The following is an 18193-nucleotide window of genomic DNA, read 5'->3' as shown; positions in this document are numbered from 1 at the left end:
TTGTATATCTGTTTTTCAAGCCTTGATTATTATTGAACGATCATAATTATAATAGTACTATTTTATGCTTTGTACCAGGCTGGATAAAAGAGAACATGTTAAAAGAATATGCAAAACACTGAAAAACAGACAGAATAATTGCTGTAATTACACAGTAAAATTTACACAGTACAATGTTTTTAACAAATTCTCAAATTATCTTAAATTCTGAACCATAATTTAAAAATTGTTTGAAATATTACTGGAAGTACTATATCAAAGTATTTCATTTTGAACAGAACTACAGAATCCATTGTACCTTTCCCTAATACTTTTCTAATTAGTTGATATCCTAGACTGATAGATGGACATTGTTTAGCTGGACAGTGCATGGTCACATGACTCTCTGCCCTCTGTGACTGGTCTCTCTCTCTCTCTCTCCCCCCGTCCCTCCCCCGTATCCCGCTCGCTGCTGTGAGGGTTTCATCGGAGCGTTCAGCCCTGACCACCGCACACACATTCTCATTTCACAGGTGACTGTAGTCCGCTCCGAGCCTGTCCACGGACATGACCATTCAGGCTGCACAGATACATTTAGGGACCCTTTCTTTGCATTTCCAGAAAGCACTGCATATTATTTTTTCTTTTCCATACTCTCTATTTTGTGTTACCTGTTGTACGTTGAGGAAATACATTGTTCTAAGCCAAATTTTGGAAGACAGCAGTGCAAGACATCTTCAGTAATAGTGATTCTGTATGGAATAAACATGCACTTTCACTGACAGTGGTTTTGGAATAACTGAATCATATTGATTAGTGTAATTTTGATACTACAACAGTATGGCAGAGTTAAATAATTCAGCATAAATATTTTGTAGTTCAATATGACCGGCATATGTGATAATTATTGGACTGTTACCATGAATTGTTTTGTATTACAGGTCACCTCAACGTTTTGTACTAAAAATAGCATTGGATGAGAATATATATATACTTTTGTAAATAATGAACTAGTGGCAAGGCAAGAGGAAATGAAGTTAAGACGTCAGCCATTAAGTGTTGCTTTGCTAAACAGTTTGAGAGGACAGACAGGAGCAAGGCAGATCCAGTAAGATTATATACTATTGAAATTTGACATGAATATGGAGTAACATTTCAGCATAAATGAAAAATTGGCACATGGTATAAGATAACCCTAAAAAAAATCACATGTTCCTGTATTTGTTATATAATTTCCCTATGATATTTTAAAATATATTAGAACATATTGTAAACTTTTTGTGCCTTCATTGGGTGCATCAAAACAAAACCCCTTTCTCAAGAACACACCACTTTTGCATTTAAAAAATCAAAGTGCGTAACATTTTCCACATGGACACCAACAATATGACCAGCCCTAAGTGCAAGACTTTCTCTTTAGTCTCTGTAGCAGCAGAGTCCTTCAGGTGGACATCAGCTCATATGATGAAGTGATGCCATAAAGTCCAAATTATGGCACAGCTCAATCTTTGGGAAATTGGGATCTCATTCCTCCTTTTTCAGAGCAGACAAGCCCAAGGCTCCACTGTCGCTCCAAAATGCCGCCTTATAAAACTGCAAAAAGAAGAAAGCTGTCCGCGTGAGGCCATATACTCCAGCATTATCTCCATTGTCGCTGAAGTGTCAGGGCCAACAGCACCAGGGCGGTTGTCATGGCGACAGGAGGCGTGTGGAGCGGGACAGAGGCACCCACGGGCTCGCTGCGGTCTGCCTCCACCACGGGCGCTTCAGACGCAGGGCTCTCTGACTCTGTGGGGCAGTCCTCTGTGCAGCCACTGCCCGAGCCTGAGCCACTGCCCTCGTCACCTGCACCAGAGAGAAAGAGGTCAAATAATCACATGTAGTGTCAGGCTGAATCTGAAACTATATCTACATCCTAAACTGACATTGACTCTCACAGTTTGGTATTAACAGCATCAGCCTCATGGTACCACATTTATTGTAATACTGTTGATGTCCTGACAAGCAGATACCCACACATGTATAATGCCTACATATTTATGCAACAAAAAGCACATACAGAACTTAGTTTGCAAATAAGAGAATGAAAAGAATATTAACTAGATATGGACTGTGCTGTGAGTGTTTACTTTACAAAGTTCAAACATTGCAAATTTAGTGCATTTACAGCATTACTTTTAACAAAGGAAAATGAAATTCAATAGTTTTGCATCAACAATGGATATGCCTGAAGCTGCAGCCAAACCTGCGGCAGAAAAAGCTTGTGGTGTGGAGCAGACTGAGGTCAGGCTTTGGAGGACTGGAATATTTTTGTGTAGAATTCCACTGACTAAATTATACTAAAGGTCTCACTATTTATACTTTTTAAAGGGTCCATATTACAGTATTTTCTGATCTATGTCATAATTTCCTCATCACAAACATACCCGGAGTTTTGTTGTGTTTCACTCAAGCATGTTTAACACACAAACCCTACATATTTACACTGAGTTCTTCTCTCAGACTGAAAACACACCACCTTGTGATGTCATTTAGTGGTAGTTTTCAAGTTTTTTCAGTAGAGATTGGCAGTTCGACATCTGAAATTATCCAAATTATTCTAGTGAAGACACACAGAGTTTGAAAACACAATAGAGCACTTCATGACCTCACAACATAAATGGCCCACAAATAACGCCATTTGGACAAACAGCGTGTCAAAAAAGTCCAATGTATATAAATATTAATAAACTATGTAGGTCTAGGTCTCTCTAATTTGACTCCAAAACTGCTCAGTGTTTATGCATTTAATGTGTCAATAAAATAAATATACTAATTTGCAATGTAATAAGTATAAAAAGCAGCGTTATTGAATTGTTATAGACTAAATATGAATGTCCAAAAGTCACCGCATGCTACTGAGATGTACTATCCTAGTCTTGTCTCATCACCCCCGCTTGTGTCTGCTCCTCAGCACTAAATGAGTACCTGATGACATTATTATCTGGAGCACTGCCTCTGTCTCCCCCAGTGCCTCTTGTGGGCTGCTACCGTTCATTACCTTAGCCTCAAGGTTAGACACCATTTCAAAGTAGACAGCTTATCAAGATGAGTGACAAATTGGTGCGTAGCGCGGCTGGAAGGAGGACTAAAAATAGGCCGGTCTTAATAAAACGCCTACATATATCACTTACCCGAGTCCTGGAAGTAGATGTCATTCCCATTGTAGGCGTTCTTCAGTTTATTCGTCATTACTCTCAAAGCCATGATCTGCTGCCTTATATTAGTGTCAGGACGCGTGATGTCCACCTCCACCTCTGGATTGCTCACCTGGTTGGTCAGTCCGTCTTTCTGTACCTCTGGGAAATACCTTCAAAGGAAACAAAATGGGATGTTATTTTGATGTTTTTGTTGTTGCTACTGTTTTGGTGTAATTCCCTTGTGAGTGAGAACAAACCAGGCCTGCTCAGTGTTTGACCTGATCATAACCGCTGTTTGGTATTTCTCAGGGGAAAGATTTCAGCTGAACACATTCCTGTTTGACAAAGAGGATATTCAACAGATAATGTCATGGAGGGCTCATTGTAACTCTGGGTCACTGGAGGTTTAATGATCATAAAATTCATTAATAAAAAATATCTGACAATAATTTAAAATAAATCTAGAAGTAGGGCTGTAAAAAGTATCCAGATATCAGTCATATCCAGACACAAGTTGATACGAAAACTACTACTAGTGTTAGTGTTACTTTGTTAATGTTACTTTGTTAGTGTTGATACTGAGTATGGACACTAACAAAATCACATACATTCAGTTGAACATTTCCTTATCAGTTTTAGAATTGCTTCCATCATCTGAACTTGTATAAAACAATATTGTGCAAAATAGTTATTTATTTATTTTATTATGTCTTTAAGATGTAAATCAGTCAACTTCTTCTAAAAGTTCCCACTTCACTGTGATTGGTTAAAACCAGCATTCAGAAACACAAGTGGCTAACTTGTTGGAGAAGTGTGGGGAAACATGTCAGAATCTGAGTCATAAACTCTATATAAATAGACAAAACTGACCTGCTAGCTGCTACGTTCCAAATAGGAAGTGAGCATGGAGGTGCTTCCGGCTCCATCGACACTGAGTTTACATTGAGAAAGTGTCACCCTCGCTGTGTGACTGCTGCAGTGAGCCTTGTCATTTTGGTCTTAAAATGTTTGTATTAACCTGCTCTGCATGAGAGTGTTTTTATTTTGCTATTTTGTACATTAATAAATTCCTATTCCTAAAATGGAGCTTGGCTCCAAGTTTACCTCTATATCTGCTAGCATCATGAGCTTCATTTGACTGGAGCAGAACGGTATGGTTGATGTCACACTCACTTAGTCCACTTCTTTATAGTCTATGGTTTGAGTAGATGGCTTTGTTACAGCCTCAGGCCTCCACTTCTGACTTGTTTTGTGTGTTTTAATTTCTTTTGCTGTCTGTCCTGATTCCTGCTGTAGGAGCCCTGGTCCGTGATTTGTGGAGTTCGTCTACGCCCACCTCACCTGCAGCCCCCGCCCCCATTTAAGGAGATTGTCAGCCCCTGTTCAGAGCTGCTGGTCTTTGTGGCCAGTCTGACATTTTGTGTTTGTCTGTATCTCTTTAGTCACTTGTTTTGTACTAGTACGTGTCTGACATTGTGTTGAGACACTTGGTTAGTTTAGTTCTGTTTTGTGCCTTTTTGTTTTGTCACTCGATTCTGTCTGTGGGTTTATTTGGTTTTAATTTGGGGCACTTGTGATTTAGTTTTGTTGTGTCTCCCTTAGTTTAATCACTCATTTTTGTATAAACCTCCATGACCTGTTTTTGGCACAAAACATGTTGTATGTTAATCCTGTTATTTTATTTCTTAGTTTAGGTTATTTTCTGTACATATTTTAGCCTGTTTTGTTAAGTTACCCTTTTACATTACTGTTAATTAAACATTACTTAATTTGTTTTTTTGTTACTTCCCTGACCCTAGCGAGCTGGGTCGAAACAGGCTTTATTAAATGGAAAAATAGTGAATCATGATTTGACTATATGAGCAAAATAGCAGATGGTCACAGAAATAAGATCACAATTAGATTTTTATCACCAGTCCCACAAAACAACTCTATTTGACATTTTGTTTTTCCATTTAGGTCAGCCAATAAGTACACAATAACAGTCTTAATAAACGAGCAAGCAAATGTCAACGCTCACAAATAAAGCTGCTGTTTTTGGAGAGACTGTAGCTCATCCATCTTATGTGTTAAAGGGTCGAATTCTTTACAAAAATACCTCTGCTTCTTTTTCCTTACTGCAGCTCCTTGCTCCATGCTAACAAAGATCCTGTCTTAGAATCCTTTAAATTAGTTTGAGATATAAAAAACTCACAAAGACAACAGCAAAAAATAGACAGCAATTTGAATAGGTTCTAACATCTGCACCCTTCTGGAAACATTAGCCCCATACATGTTCAAATTAAAGCATTTCCTGCCCCTGACTGAAGCCACCCACAATAAATACATTCTTTTGAGGCAGCAATTCTCCTCAGTAAATTGTCTCTTTTATGCTTTAAGAATAGCATTGAGTGTCTCCTTTTGATAGTATAGTAGAAATGAATAAAAATGGCATAAACCTATTAAGTGTAACCCCCGTATTGGCTGTGGGCACGTATAACAGTTGTGGAAATATTTCTTTAAAATAAGATCAGATCAGGCGTGTAAAACCATGCTGACTGCACATCTGAACATGAAGACTACATAAAACATGAGATTAATGGAGAGAGACGTGTTGTGTTGTGTAGGCCGTCTATGATTTAAAACAACGTGTCAGAAGAGTTTATGGACTGTAAAATGTGAATTATGTGAGTAATCATTCCGATCCTAAACTTTCAAGCAAGTCTGAAAAAAATGTTACTTCAAATTAGAACTTGTAACTTCTACACGTTTTGGAGCTTTGTAACTTTTTTCAAAACAGGTCTAAACCAGGACTAAACTAGGTCTAAACCAGGTCTAAACCAGGTCTAAACCAGAACTAAACCAGGACTAAACCAGGACTAAATCAGAACTGAACCAGTACTAAACCAGAACTAAACCAGGACTAAATCAGAACTGAACCAGGACTAAACCAGATCTAAACCAGGTCTAAACCAGCACTGAACCAGAGCTGAACCAGGACTGAACAAGGACTAAACCAGGTCTAAACCAGAACTAAACCACAGCTGAACCAGGACTGAACCAGGACTAAACCAGAGCTGAACCAGGACTGAACCAGGACTAAATCAGAACTGAACTAGTACTAAACCAGATCTAAACCAGGACTAAACCAGGTCTAAACCAGCACTGAACCAGAGCTGAACCAGGACTGAACAAGGAATAAACCAGGTCTAAACCGGGTCTAAACCAGAACTAAACCAGGTCTAAACCAGAACTAAAGCTAGGACTAAAGCCAGGACTAAAGCCAGGACTAAAACCAGAACTAAACCTGAAATAAACCAGAACTAAAACCAGGACGAAACTAGGTCTAAACCAGGTCTAAACCACATCTAAAACCAGGACAAAACAGGACTAAAACAGGATTTAACCAGGACTAAACCATGCTGCACGGACCATGCACCACGCCTCCTCTAGTACGCCGCCGGTCTGTAAAAAATATTGTCCCTGATCGCCCTGGACATAAAACCAGTTCGCGGTGCAAAAAAGGTTGGGGACCACTGCTTAAAACCATTTTTGTTTTGGTTATTTTACTTAATTTTTTGTTGTAAGCGTTTTTTGAAAGACAACTGAAACATATCACAGTAAAAGTTTCCTTCAGAACTGGAACCAGTGAAAAGTGAAATCCTTTAATCCTTGAATCAGACTGAAGGATTGCAGGGTTTTGGACAGAGTAACCTTTTGTCCTGGCCTTGTTTGACTCCGAGTGTTAGCTGATAGCTGTGAGCGTTTAGCTGTACCTGCCCTTGGAGTGTCCGTTCCAACAGTCTTCATCGGTGGAGTTGCCTTGTGTCACTCTGTCTCCGTCACACAGCATGTCGGGGAGACCAGACCAGAACTTCTTTGAGGTCTTCAGCTTCTCTTTTATGTCAGCCACCTGTGAAATAACAATAGGTTTAAACGCTTGAGAAATACGATATTAAAGATGCACTGTGTGACTTTTCTGGAGAGGGTCCGTAACCTGGAGTCTTACATTTTTCATAGTATGGCTTTAAACTAATCTGTCTTGCTTTTATTCAACTATAAGTGGTATTAATGCTCAAAAATGTCTTTAAAAACAATAATTCTCACAAATCTAACCAGTAATTTGGCTTAGAAGTCTCCTCGGAGATACATTCTCTTCACATTTCCACAGAGACAAGCAGGTGACGGACCCTCCCCCTGGAAAAGTTACACAGCGAAGTTTTACGCACGAATATCATCAATAATACAGATGCAAGGACAAAGTATGAAGATTCAAAAGTTTAAAAAGAAAAAAGAAAATATTAAAATACAACTCGATCAACTCCCTTTGGCAAAGAATCAATAATAAATCATTTTGGCAAACCTTGAAAAGAAATTTGAATGATCATAAAAAGGTAAAAATGTAAAATACAATTCAATTATGTTTTGTGCTAGTCATTTAGTAAAATATATAATAAAATATAATAATAAATTTATAGTAAAAGTAGACAACAGGGCTGAATGATTTGGGAAAAATATCTACTTTTGTGATTAGTTTTGCAATTTTTTTTTTATTAACAGGGTTCTGTTCAAAGTTCTAAACGTGTCCAAAAGAACTGAGAAAAAGACTAATTAAAGCTAATACAAGAATCACATTTCAGAACATGTTTGTACAGATTTTAACGACAGGGACAGCAGTTTTTATGCAGAATAAAACTGGATATTTTGTTGTTTGGGAAAGAATTTATGGCTTGCAAATTGGATCCATTGATATTGCGATTTCGATTCGACTGTGACTGCGATCTTGGAGCTCTAGTTGACCATTTACTTTCATGTAGGATTATTATTAACCAGTGTTGCACTACAGTTTACATTTCTGTTACTGTACCAATATCACTAGCTCCCAGACCTGATAGGAACCCGTCCACTTCCCTGTGTAGTGTATCATGGAAAACTATGCCCCCACCTGCCCCAGACCACATTTCAAAGCTGAATGTCGGACTTTAAGAGCCCTTTACATCTTGACCATGTGACACAGGCAGATATCGTTTCCGGACTTTGAGCCTGTTGAACTCCAATCTTTCATCAAACGCGCCTAAATTTTTGACATATTCCAGAGAGGCTGAGGGGAAAGGCCGATAGACATTATCTTGTACCGTGTGAGTAGCTGTTGGCTTATGTGAAATTGTGGTGAACCTGAGCAGAACATGAAAGGTGGTGTGGTGAGAGTGCGACGCTGCTGTAGGCCCTGACACTGCTTTTGATGTGTTAATCCTGTCACAGCGATGCCCAGGCGGAGGCAGCCGGGGCTCTGATACTGCCCCCGGGGTCAGCGAGGGAGACTTACCCATTCTCAAACTCATAACAGTGAGGATGGACTACCAGCTCACATTAACTTTACTCTGAGCACAAACACTGTCTACAGCAAGTCCACAGTCCATCATGAGGGAATACAGCTAGAGCAGAAATGATTTTCAGTAACCGACTGTTACACCAAACCTCCAAAAACTACAGAGCCTAGAAAAACATTTAATAAAATAAAACCAAATAAAATGAATAAATACACTTACACACACACATATACATACATACATAGAATTATTTTAAAATATTTTACATTAGATTTTTCTAGGTAAGTAAATCACTCCATGCAATCAAGTATTTTGTTGCTTTAGTCAGAACTCACAATGTTTTAACACAATCTTTTAACACATAGTCTAAACTTTATTATAGTATTAATCTATATCATTTGAAATTTAATAACCTAAGTCATGTTACAACATTCACAAATATCCAATGGACGTTTTAACTAGGCAACTCTTTACAGTGCAATTACCCAAATAGGCCACTAGATGCTGCTGTGCTCCCGAGTATATCCAGCTGATGGTGCAGGTGTTTATGGCGCTGTCACAACAATAGATCAAATTCAGTAATCACGTGACACACGGACACATCTGGGAGTTAGAAAAGTCTTTGCACGAGATTGTAACTCACAGAGAGACGTTATCGCTGACATAATTACACATAATACATACTATCACATCTGAACTCACATCCTCCTGACACTGAAGCTGTGGGATGAAGGTGAGTAACAAGAGCGCACAGAATCTACAATGTGTTAAGAATAATTATTACCTTTGCTGGCTTTTGGTTCATATGTCTCATTGTTATTCAGTGTGAAGTAATGCTAAATACATCTATTTAATTCAGCACAATATACAACGTGCTAATACAGCCTGTACAATACAGTGAATTACAATTACAACCATGATTATTGTTAGAATCAGTTGAACTGATTGTTAATATCAAATCTTGAGTATGTTCAATTAGCGCATACATGGTTCCTTGAGGTAAAAGTAGCTCACAGATTGTACTTTTCTACTTGTACAGTACTGTTGCATGTTTCATTTTGAGACCTCACTCTCTCTCTAAGCAAATATTTGTTTAAATGATCTGGATTTCAATTATAATCTCAATTATCGTTATTATTATGATTATGTTTTCCATAACTGAGCAGCCCTAGACATGCTTTTGTGTTTTCTCATTTGAAGCGTGTGTTGTGTGCAATTAAACTCTTCTTAAATATTTGAATGTTTACATTGATACTTCGCAGTGGCATCGCGCTGGGGGTGATCTACGTGCATCTCTATTGGTGGAATGTTTAGAAGTTACCATGGTGATGCAATACACACATTAGCAAACATGGACAAAAAAGGTTTAAGTTTGGGTGAAAATTTAAGAAAATTGATTTTAACAACTTTTCAGATTTTCAGGAGACTGTGATCAATATGACTGTTCATGGTCTTGTTTAGGAGTTAGATTTTCAACAAAAAGGAGAGAGAGACAAACTGAAAAACTAACTGACTAACAGATTGTGTTAAAGTAAAGATCAGATTAACGACGCTTCTAACACAGTAGTGCTTTCAGTTAGCTTTGTACCCCCAGGAAATGTTCATGACACCAGCTGCATCAATAAAGAAAAGATGGAGTGTCAAGACCGTCAATACAATGTTTCTAATAAAATACTGTGATATTTTCCCCACTAGATGGAGTTGCCAGGTTGTGCAACACATTTCAAAAACAGCATTTCCTCATATAATCATTTTACAACATGTTTTACAAGTCTAAATCCAGTCAGATCCACACTTCAAAAACCTGAAGAAAAAGATCAAACTACATACTGGAGACCTGATGGTTTTGGGTCTTGTTTGACTGGGAATAAATAAGAAAAATGACTTGGATTTATATTGTTTGACCAGCTTCTCACAGGCGCCATTGAGACATGTATTAATTCATTCTCCATGTTGGGTCACATACCAAACCACTCTGACCACCACTTCCTCACAGACAAAGTGGTGAAATGTCTTGCGCAGCGACAGTAAACACTGATGGGAAGGCATGTTACAGGTGTGGCTGTAATAGATAAAGTACACTGTTACTGTATGTTGTATGTTTTTCTTGATATTAGACAGCAAAAAAATACTTTGTGTAATATGAAGAAGCAGCAGACCAAGGTGCAGGCAAAGAAGTGGAAATGGCTGTGTTCTTTTTGCTGTGTCCCGGGCTGTATTTTTCCTCATTTGCCCTCAGCGCGTCTGCTTCCTGTCATGAACCATATATTACTTCATTGTACTCCCCTCCCTCTCTGCACCCCCTCCTCCTCCTCCATCGGCCCCCCCCTCGTGCCCCCCTACCGCACGACTCAGACCTGACTCTCTCTCTCTTTTTGCTCTTGCTTTCTCAAAGTGAAAGTGGAGATTTTGTGGCTGGCGCTGACCTGCGATCTGGGAGCTTGCCTCATGTTCTGGGGGCTTTGTGAATAAAACCTTTCTCTGCTGTGATATTTGGATGTCCCATTTTTACCTGTATATTCTCTACTTAAAATGTCTAGAGATGTGAAGTGAAATTCCAGTGTAATTGATTATTCTTCAGTGGCTTATAATTTTGGCTTTATAATATTGTTGTAAAAAGCCATCAGAAAGCATTATTAGTGTAATATAAAGTGAATTAATATGGCGCAGTTTGGTTTTTGAACCTCACATTATATAGCAATGGTCACATTTTTATATAGAGTATTTCCATCTTCAAGGCACTCAACGTGCTCTACCTCAAGGGACCACTCACACATTCACACACCAATGTACACAGACACTGGCGGTGAGGTGGGTTAAGTGTCTTCAGGAGCCTCAGAGGAACCTCAAAGTGCTGGAATTGCACTGCCAACCTGTGGGTTAGTGGACTTGATCGCTCTCCCAATGATGTTTGTGTCGAGAGTGGGATTTGAACCACTAACCTTTGGATCAGTGGACAAACACCCTCCCAACTGACACTAAATTGAAATTTTATTTTGACACTAAGGAATACACTCTGTCCTCAATACAGTTTCTGATAACTCACAGATAATTAAAAAAAAGACTTTATTCAAACAGTAGAATGTGATTTTCAACAGTGAATATGATTTTTTTATTATCAATACTTGATAATGTGTATCGAATATTATGTGGTATCTGATTTTCAATACTTCTGACAACCCTAATAGTGTCGGTCTGGCATACCAACTACCTGAGTACATTGCTGACTTGTCGACATAAGTTACAGAGTGATGACCTCCAGAGCTTTTTGTATAGAAACTCCATTTGACAAATGTTAGTGTCATGTTCATGTCAGAAAATAAAACAACTTTGACTAAGCAAAACTTCAAATAAAAAAAAAAAAAAATCTCATACTTACGTTAAGTATTTTACAATTAGAATTGCACTGATACTTAAATTAGCATTTAGAAAGGGGAGATATCATTTCTGTGCAAACAATAAAAATATCGTTCAGGTACAAGTGGATGTCCAGCTACTGAAGTTTGACCCATTTCTTCTCGTCATTTATGTTCTCACTTGCTTTTAACTCATACATGTCATTAAGATGTATCGCACTCACTAATGTTCACTTAGCATCATATCTTATTTTATCACACGGTGATGAACTGTTTTAGTGCTGACAAAATTGTTCTGAATGACTGATTATCACATGTCACTTCACTGACACCTTTCAGAGGCGTTAAAATGTGAGATTTTCATATTCAACAACATACAACAACATAACATACAACAACATAGACCATTTATTAAACGCATGTACTTTTCTGATAGAGGGTCCACCACCTGCTTGTCTCCATGGATGTTATAGCTTTGCCTTGTATATTCCAAAGTGGCCTTAAATTTATCTTTCCCCATAGAGACAAGCAGGTAACACTATCAGATCATAAGTCAGATTTAGTGGTTATGTGACCTTGCTCAACCGCAGCAACAAATAATATAGTGCACCTTTAATCTACTTAGATTCAACCACTAGTTTACAGTTATCTTCTCAAAACCATGCAAAGTTAGCCAACGAGCACACAGTGACTCAACCCAAACAAGGCCCCAGTATCTTGTCATTTCAGTAACAACAACACAATGGATTCAACCAACACATCATACCAACATTGTTTATCATCTGTAATTACAATCGATAAATCCTTACTTTGTTTGGCCTTTTTCAGAACACAAATGAATCCTTGACAATGTGGACATGATACGGCTCCCTCTGTTGACAGTCTGTATGGAGACACGGTGGTGGCTCTATTGACAGATATGCAGACTTGTTTACAGGAGACTATGAGACAATGCTGTTAGCAGAGTTAAGACTGTGTACATTGTTTATTTATTTGGCCTGTGTCTGGTCTGTGCCCGCTCTGCATTCTGATGTGGGTGCTCAGGACTGGCCGGTGAGCCTGGACGCCCTTGCCTCTCCCCAGATCAAACGCTGACGTGTCACTGGCTTTTGAAGTCACATTCACTCACAGGGAGTAGGCAACATGCATTCTTATCTTCTGATAGGCTGCAGCTCTTCACAATAATGGAGCTTTTTTACTTTTCTTTTCAGGGGAGCTTTGTAATGACACTGCAAACTTGCTTTTTGGCTTGGGGGGAGGTCTTGGAGGGTATACGTTTAAGTATAATTATAGGATCCATGTCAATATTAAGTTTGCTTCAAAGGTCCTATATTACGCAGAATTGACTCTTGTGAGCTTTAAGCCATGTTATAGTTTTGTTACCTCCTCAAAAAATACCTGAACTTCTGTTTTGTTTCATTCACACATGTTTGAGTAATCCTTTATTATTAGTCTGTCTACATCTCCAGTGCTCAAAATGCTTGTTGTTGCACCTTGTGACGTCATGACGTGGTAGTTTTCACGTTAACATCTTTTGTTCAGTAGAAAATGGCAATTCCAGATCTGAAATCATCTAAATCATTCTAGTGAAGGTGAATGGAGTATAAAAAAGCCCTAGGGTTTCAAAATGGCTGCCCATTCAAGTCAATGGGCTGAGCTCAATGACGAATGATTCCAGATTAGCCTGGCTAGATACTTCCGGTGGCTCTGGGCCGACTGAGCATGCACAGAAAGCACGGCGAAGGCATGCACGGAGCACGGTCTTGTTATCACGTGATCACTTTGACCAATCAGAGCAAGAAGAGCTAGAGCAGAGCAGAGCCGGAGCTAATGATTATAAAGCATTTTTTTTAAGACAACTGAAGGATTTTGAGCTGAGAAAAAGTTTATGATCTAAAAATATGTAAAAATTACCACAAAATCCAACATTTTTGAAAACTGTTGGTGCCCTGTCAGCCGAACACGAGCAGTTTGTGATTACATTGCACTCTATGAGAAAAATCCTCTCTCAGTCCATGGGATTTTTTCCACTGTAGTACCAGTGAGTGACCACTACATCAGCTAGAGGCAGCTACAAGCAGTAATACCCTATCCAGTTATTTTAATAGATCCATGAGCATATAAACTCAATGGAGCACTTCCTGTATTACCACATGACATCACAAGGAGGAACAGTGTTTTCTGTTTGTGTGTTAAACTTGTGTAAATGAAACAAAACACAGCTCCAGGAAAACAGTGTAAAACAGGCCCTTTGCGTTTACTTTTACTTTATAGTTAGCCTTGAAAACATTGACTGTTAGCCTTGACCATGATTTCATCTTGTAATCTTATGTTAGTTTTGTACAAGGTGGTATATAGTGTGAATTTGCAAACCTATACATTTTTAACTAAATTGAGCCTGAAAAATGACAGCATATTGTTTTCTACATTCTTCGACTATTTTAGAAGTCCTTTATGATAAAAAGAGAGAGAGATAGACATATATGCAGTCATCTTATACTTAATTACACCCAAAATGACAGTCTGCTCTTAAAAAATATTCAAGTCCAAACCTTGGTCTAAAAGTGCTCTTTTACTGACACTTAAGACTGGAACATCCAATTTACCCCTTAAAGAAACACAAACACGGCTCTCTCCAGCATTTTACACTCCACCCACACATTCTCACCACCTAATGTTACTACATTATAAAGTAATGCCATTTTCCTCCTAACACTCCGACTCCACTGGGTTACCAAATTAGCAATTAGCCTTCGTTTTTTCCCAGCAACTATCGGTGCCTGACACTGTGCACATATCCCTGCACTGCGAGCACGAGCTAAATTAGTCCATGTTCAATCTAATCATAGTCCATAGAGCGGGTCTTCCCACTTAACCACAAGGGCGCAGACAACTTCACCATCAACTTGTTTTCCCTGGCAACCGCTCCTCCAGTCTGTGTTAAAATAGTTTTTTTTCTTCATTTGATACGAACGCCGTATATATTCTCTGCTGCGTCTCAATTACAGAGGTCAGCGAGTTGACGGTCACCCTTCATACCAGACTGTCGTACTCCCCCCTCTTTCCCTTCTGCTGACCAGTGACCACGGCTCTGACAGGCAAAATACTTTCTCACAACGGAACGAGAATATCTGGGTAACACGGCCTCCATGTAGCTGGATGCCTGTTGGATTTACAAGATGTCTGAACTGGCCAAAACCCATAAACAGTTGCAAGGGTCAAATGTCAGGAAGCTACAGTTTGTGCACATCCCCAGGACTCCACGGTTATTCTAGTGATTAGCAGCTCGTAAATCCATTCTCATTGGTCATAAAACACAGATTCCCTCAACCAAGACCTACCATCTGGCTGTCAGACTGTTGCGGCGAATTGGAAATCTGTGGAGTAGAAATAATATTAGCAAATGAGTAAGTGACCTCTGGGGTAATGTTTTGTGTTTAGTGCTTTCTCCGCTTTGTTTGTCCTTGTGTCTGGGAAGCAAAGGTGACTTCCAGTTGCTACTACACCACAGGGTTATTTGGAATTGAACTTCTATGGGTAGTTTTATTTATTTATTTAAAATTTAACCTGAGTTTGTTTTATGTTGGGAATTTAAAGTGACCTGTTTGGATTCTCTGAACCACACCGATGCCAACACACGTAGTGCAGCACCAGTTGCTTATTGGTGAGGTTAAGGTGAGTTTATTTGCCATTTGTAGTTAAAAAGCACATTGCAAAAACATGTGCAAAAAGCTCAAAGTGCACCATGAGACATTAAAAACAACCACATGTGAAATAAACAAGCTACAAACATTAAGGAACCAAAATCTTTAAGTGCTACATCAACTTCAGAAGTTCAGAGTTTATCGTACAAGCTTTTAACAGCTCATGGGAGGAACAGGAATTAGCATAGCAAGAATTCATACATTTAAAAGTACACTGTGTAACTTTTCTGGTGGAGGGTTCTGAAGGAGATGTTGTTGCTTTGTCTCAAATGTTCCGGTATGACATTAAACGTATCCATCTTGCATGTTTTTTATTGACTTAAAACCTGGCATGTTTTACCATTAGTGTGCTCTTTTCTCCACAGATGTCACCTGCTGTCTCCGTAGAAATAAAAAAGAAAAAGAAAAACTGTAATGACATACTGTAGAAGAGGGATCTCCAACCTGTAGCTTGGGAGCTACCAGTGGCTCTCCAACCCATTCAGAGTAGCTTGCCAAGGGATTTCTGGATTCTATGTATTGTATTCTATGTATTCTATGTATGTATATGTATCATCTTCATGCCTATTTTTGTGCACTGACAAATGGATAATGGTTTATGTTTTATAAGCACCTGTTCCGTGTCTAAGGCATGCCGTGGCACTATACTCAGTTTCTTTGCGACTGCTGAAACAGGTAGCTCTCTGGCATTTTTGTAGCTCACTGGAGGAAAAACATTGGAGAACATTCCAGGCAACATCTCCATGGAGCGAAGCTGGGTACGGACCCTCCACCAAATGTTACACAGTGCACACGATGGCCAAAGAGTCGTGTATGATCTGAAGAGCTTGGTTTAAAAGTCTATATTTGCCAAGAACCTTGAAGACATGCAGGTCACAGTTCCCAGTTTTTGCGCAGCCTTCCGTCACTCTATATTTAAAGTTAACTTTCTTTCACTGTTAAATTTGCTTTTTAATAACAATACAAAAAAACTGCTCTCCTGCAAATAGAGTTCCCCTTGTGTGACTTCATGCAGAAAGCCCAGCTGTTTCTGTGGCACCAGAGCTGGGACCAGGGGAGCCAAAGGGAGACTGGTTTGAAGTGACGGTGCAGTGGTGGTTGCAGCTGCCAGGCCCAGAGCCATGTGTTCATGACAAATCCCATTTTTAGCCCTAGATTGTGTGGGACTTTGTTGAACGTTGAGCCCGGAGACGCCCTTCTTGTTTTGCCCATGCTCACAGCTGATTATGTCGCCGTGTAAAGCTGCCACGCTACACGACTGTCACATGATTTAACACGGAGGTCTCCATTAAGGCCCAACCACCGCAGGAACGCGCTCTATCACTGTTATGTGTGCAGCTGACAGCTCTGTCGGGGACAATCCTACTACGCTGCTTACACCAATGGGTACTTGACACAGACGTAACAACTATTGGCGTTTTCATTTTTTACTCAGCTGAGAATGTTATGATTTTCAGCTTGCGTTTTTTTTTCTGTGGAAAGCTCAAGGTGACGTCAAATTTGGATGACATTTTCAGGGATAGTCAGAAAAGATGAGGAATCTAAAGTGTCTGTGTGGAGTGTATACTAAAATTACAGCAATTGAGGGGAAATGTGTGCTATCTAGATTTTAATAAAGCCTGAATCAAACTATGAAACAAACTTTTTGCAATGGTTTTAATACGCAACATTGTTGGTTGGTGTTGATTACCCTTCTCGTTTGTGATCCAGGTCTAGGACTTAATTTTCCAAATCCTGATGTAGTCATAGTCTAGGCCCTGTTTAGTTCAGGTTAAGCTAAGGTAAACTTTACCCATAGGGAAATTTGTAGAGCAAACTGTCAGGAGCAGAGGCCGCCATGGTGCCACGCCTGGGGACCCATCTCCAGTTCTTGAGTTTGGCTTGGTCAGGATTACAGTAGGATTACAGGTGCCCAAAGGGAACCCACACAGACATGGGGGGAAACAAGTCCACACAGAAAGGCCTGGATGAACTGGGGATCAAACCCAGAACTGTCTGCACAACATCCTGCTAAGAAACCAGAGCTAAGAGAGTACTTTTCCTGTCAAAAATTATGTCTGAACCAAGTTTAGAACCAAGACAGTGGCTCTAGTAAAAGTAACAGCTCCCCAAATTTAAGCAACGGTGAGGTGACGCCTCACACATGAAATTACACTGTATAGCAGGTACAAAGTGATTTAATTTCCTGTCCTGTCACCTCTGCTGTTGACTCTAGGCTTCACTGACATCTTGTTCAATATTAAATGCAATCACTTTGTTGCGCGACGCCCCAGAGGCATAACTTTCTTCATTACAAACTTGCAGCAGTCTTTATGAGTGCTCAGAAATAATTCATCACACATTTAATTGAAAGTGACATTGAATGCTTGTGTATTGTTGAAACTTGCACATCCACACAAATAAATCTGTCCAAAAATAGAGCTATTGTTGCAGGAACAGCATAATTACTGACTTTCAGGAGCAATTTAAGAAGGTTTGATCAGTGTACACTCAAAACCACCGTCTTGGAGTCAATAATGGTTGAAGTCTCTGCCACATTTATTCAAGGCTTTTATAAATAGCTTGTGACACTGGCATGCTATTGGTGTTAATGCATGTGGCTACATATTCAGGGAACCATTTAGCATATTGCCTCTAACCACTCTCTGAGTCCCACGGTTACTACG

General features: G+C 39.3%; 1 protein-coding gene across 1 annotated transcript in view; it reads right to left on the bottom strand.

Annotated features, from left to right (window-relative positions):
- Positions 1-383: 383 nt before the first annotated feature.
- Positions 384-18193, bottom strand: part of gpc6b (glypican 6b) — a 113189-nt gene continuing 95379 nt past the window's right edge. Inside the window, exons 7-9 of the mRNA XM_020939120.2 lie at positions 6914-7050; positions 3153-3328; positions 384-1824 (exon numbers count right to left, since the gene is read on the bottom strand). Of these exons, the coding sequence (XP_020794779.1) occupies positions 1619-1824; positions 3153-3328; positions 6914-7050 (519 nt within the window). The 3' untranslated portion in view covers positions 384-1618. The remainder of the gene's footprint in view (positions 1825-3152; positions 3329-6913; positions 7051-18193) is intronic.

Source organism: Boleophthalmus pectinirostris, unplaced genomic scaffold (assembly GCF_026225935.1).
Source record: "Boleophthalmus pectinirostris isolate CB_2022bp ecotype Guang Dong unplaced genomic scaffold, ASM2622593v1 HiC_scaffold_1, whole genome shotgun sequence".
NCBI classification, from domain to species: domain Eukaryota; kingdom Metazoa; phylum Chordata; class Actinopteri; order Gobiiformes; family Gobiidae; genus Boleophthalmus; species Boleophthalmus pectinirostris.
The sequence above is the reverse complement of the archived record's forward strand: the minus strand, read 5'-3'. Positions and strand labels throughout refer to the sequence as shown.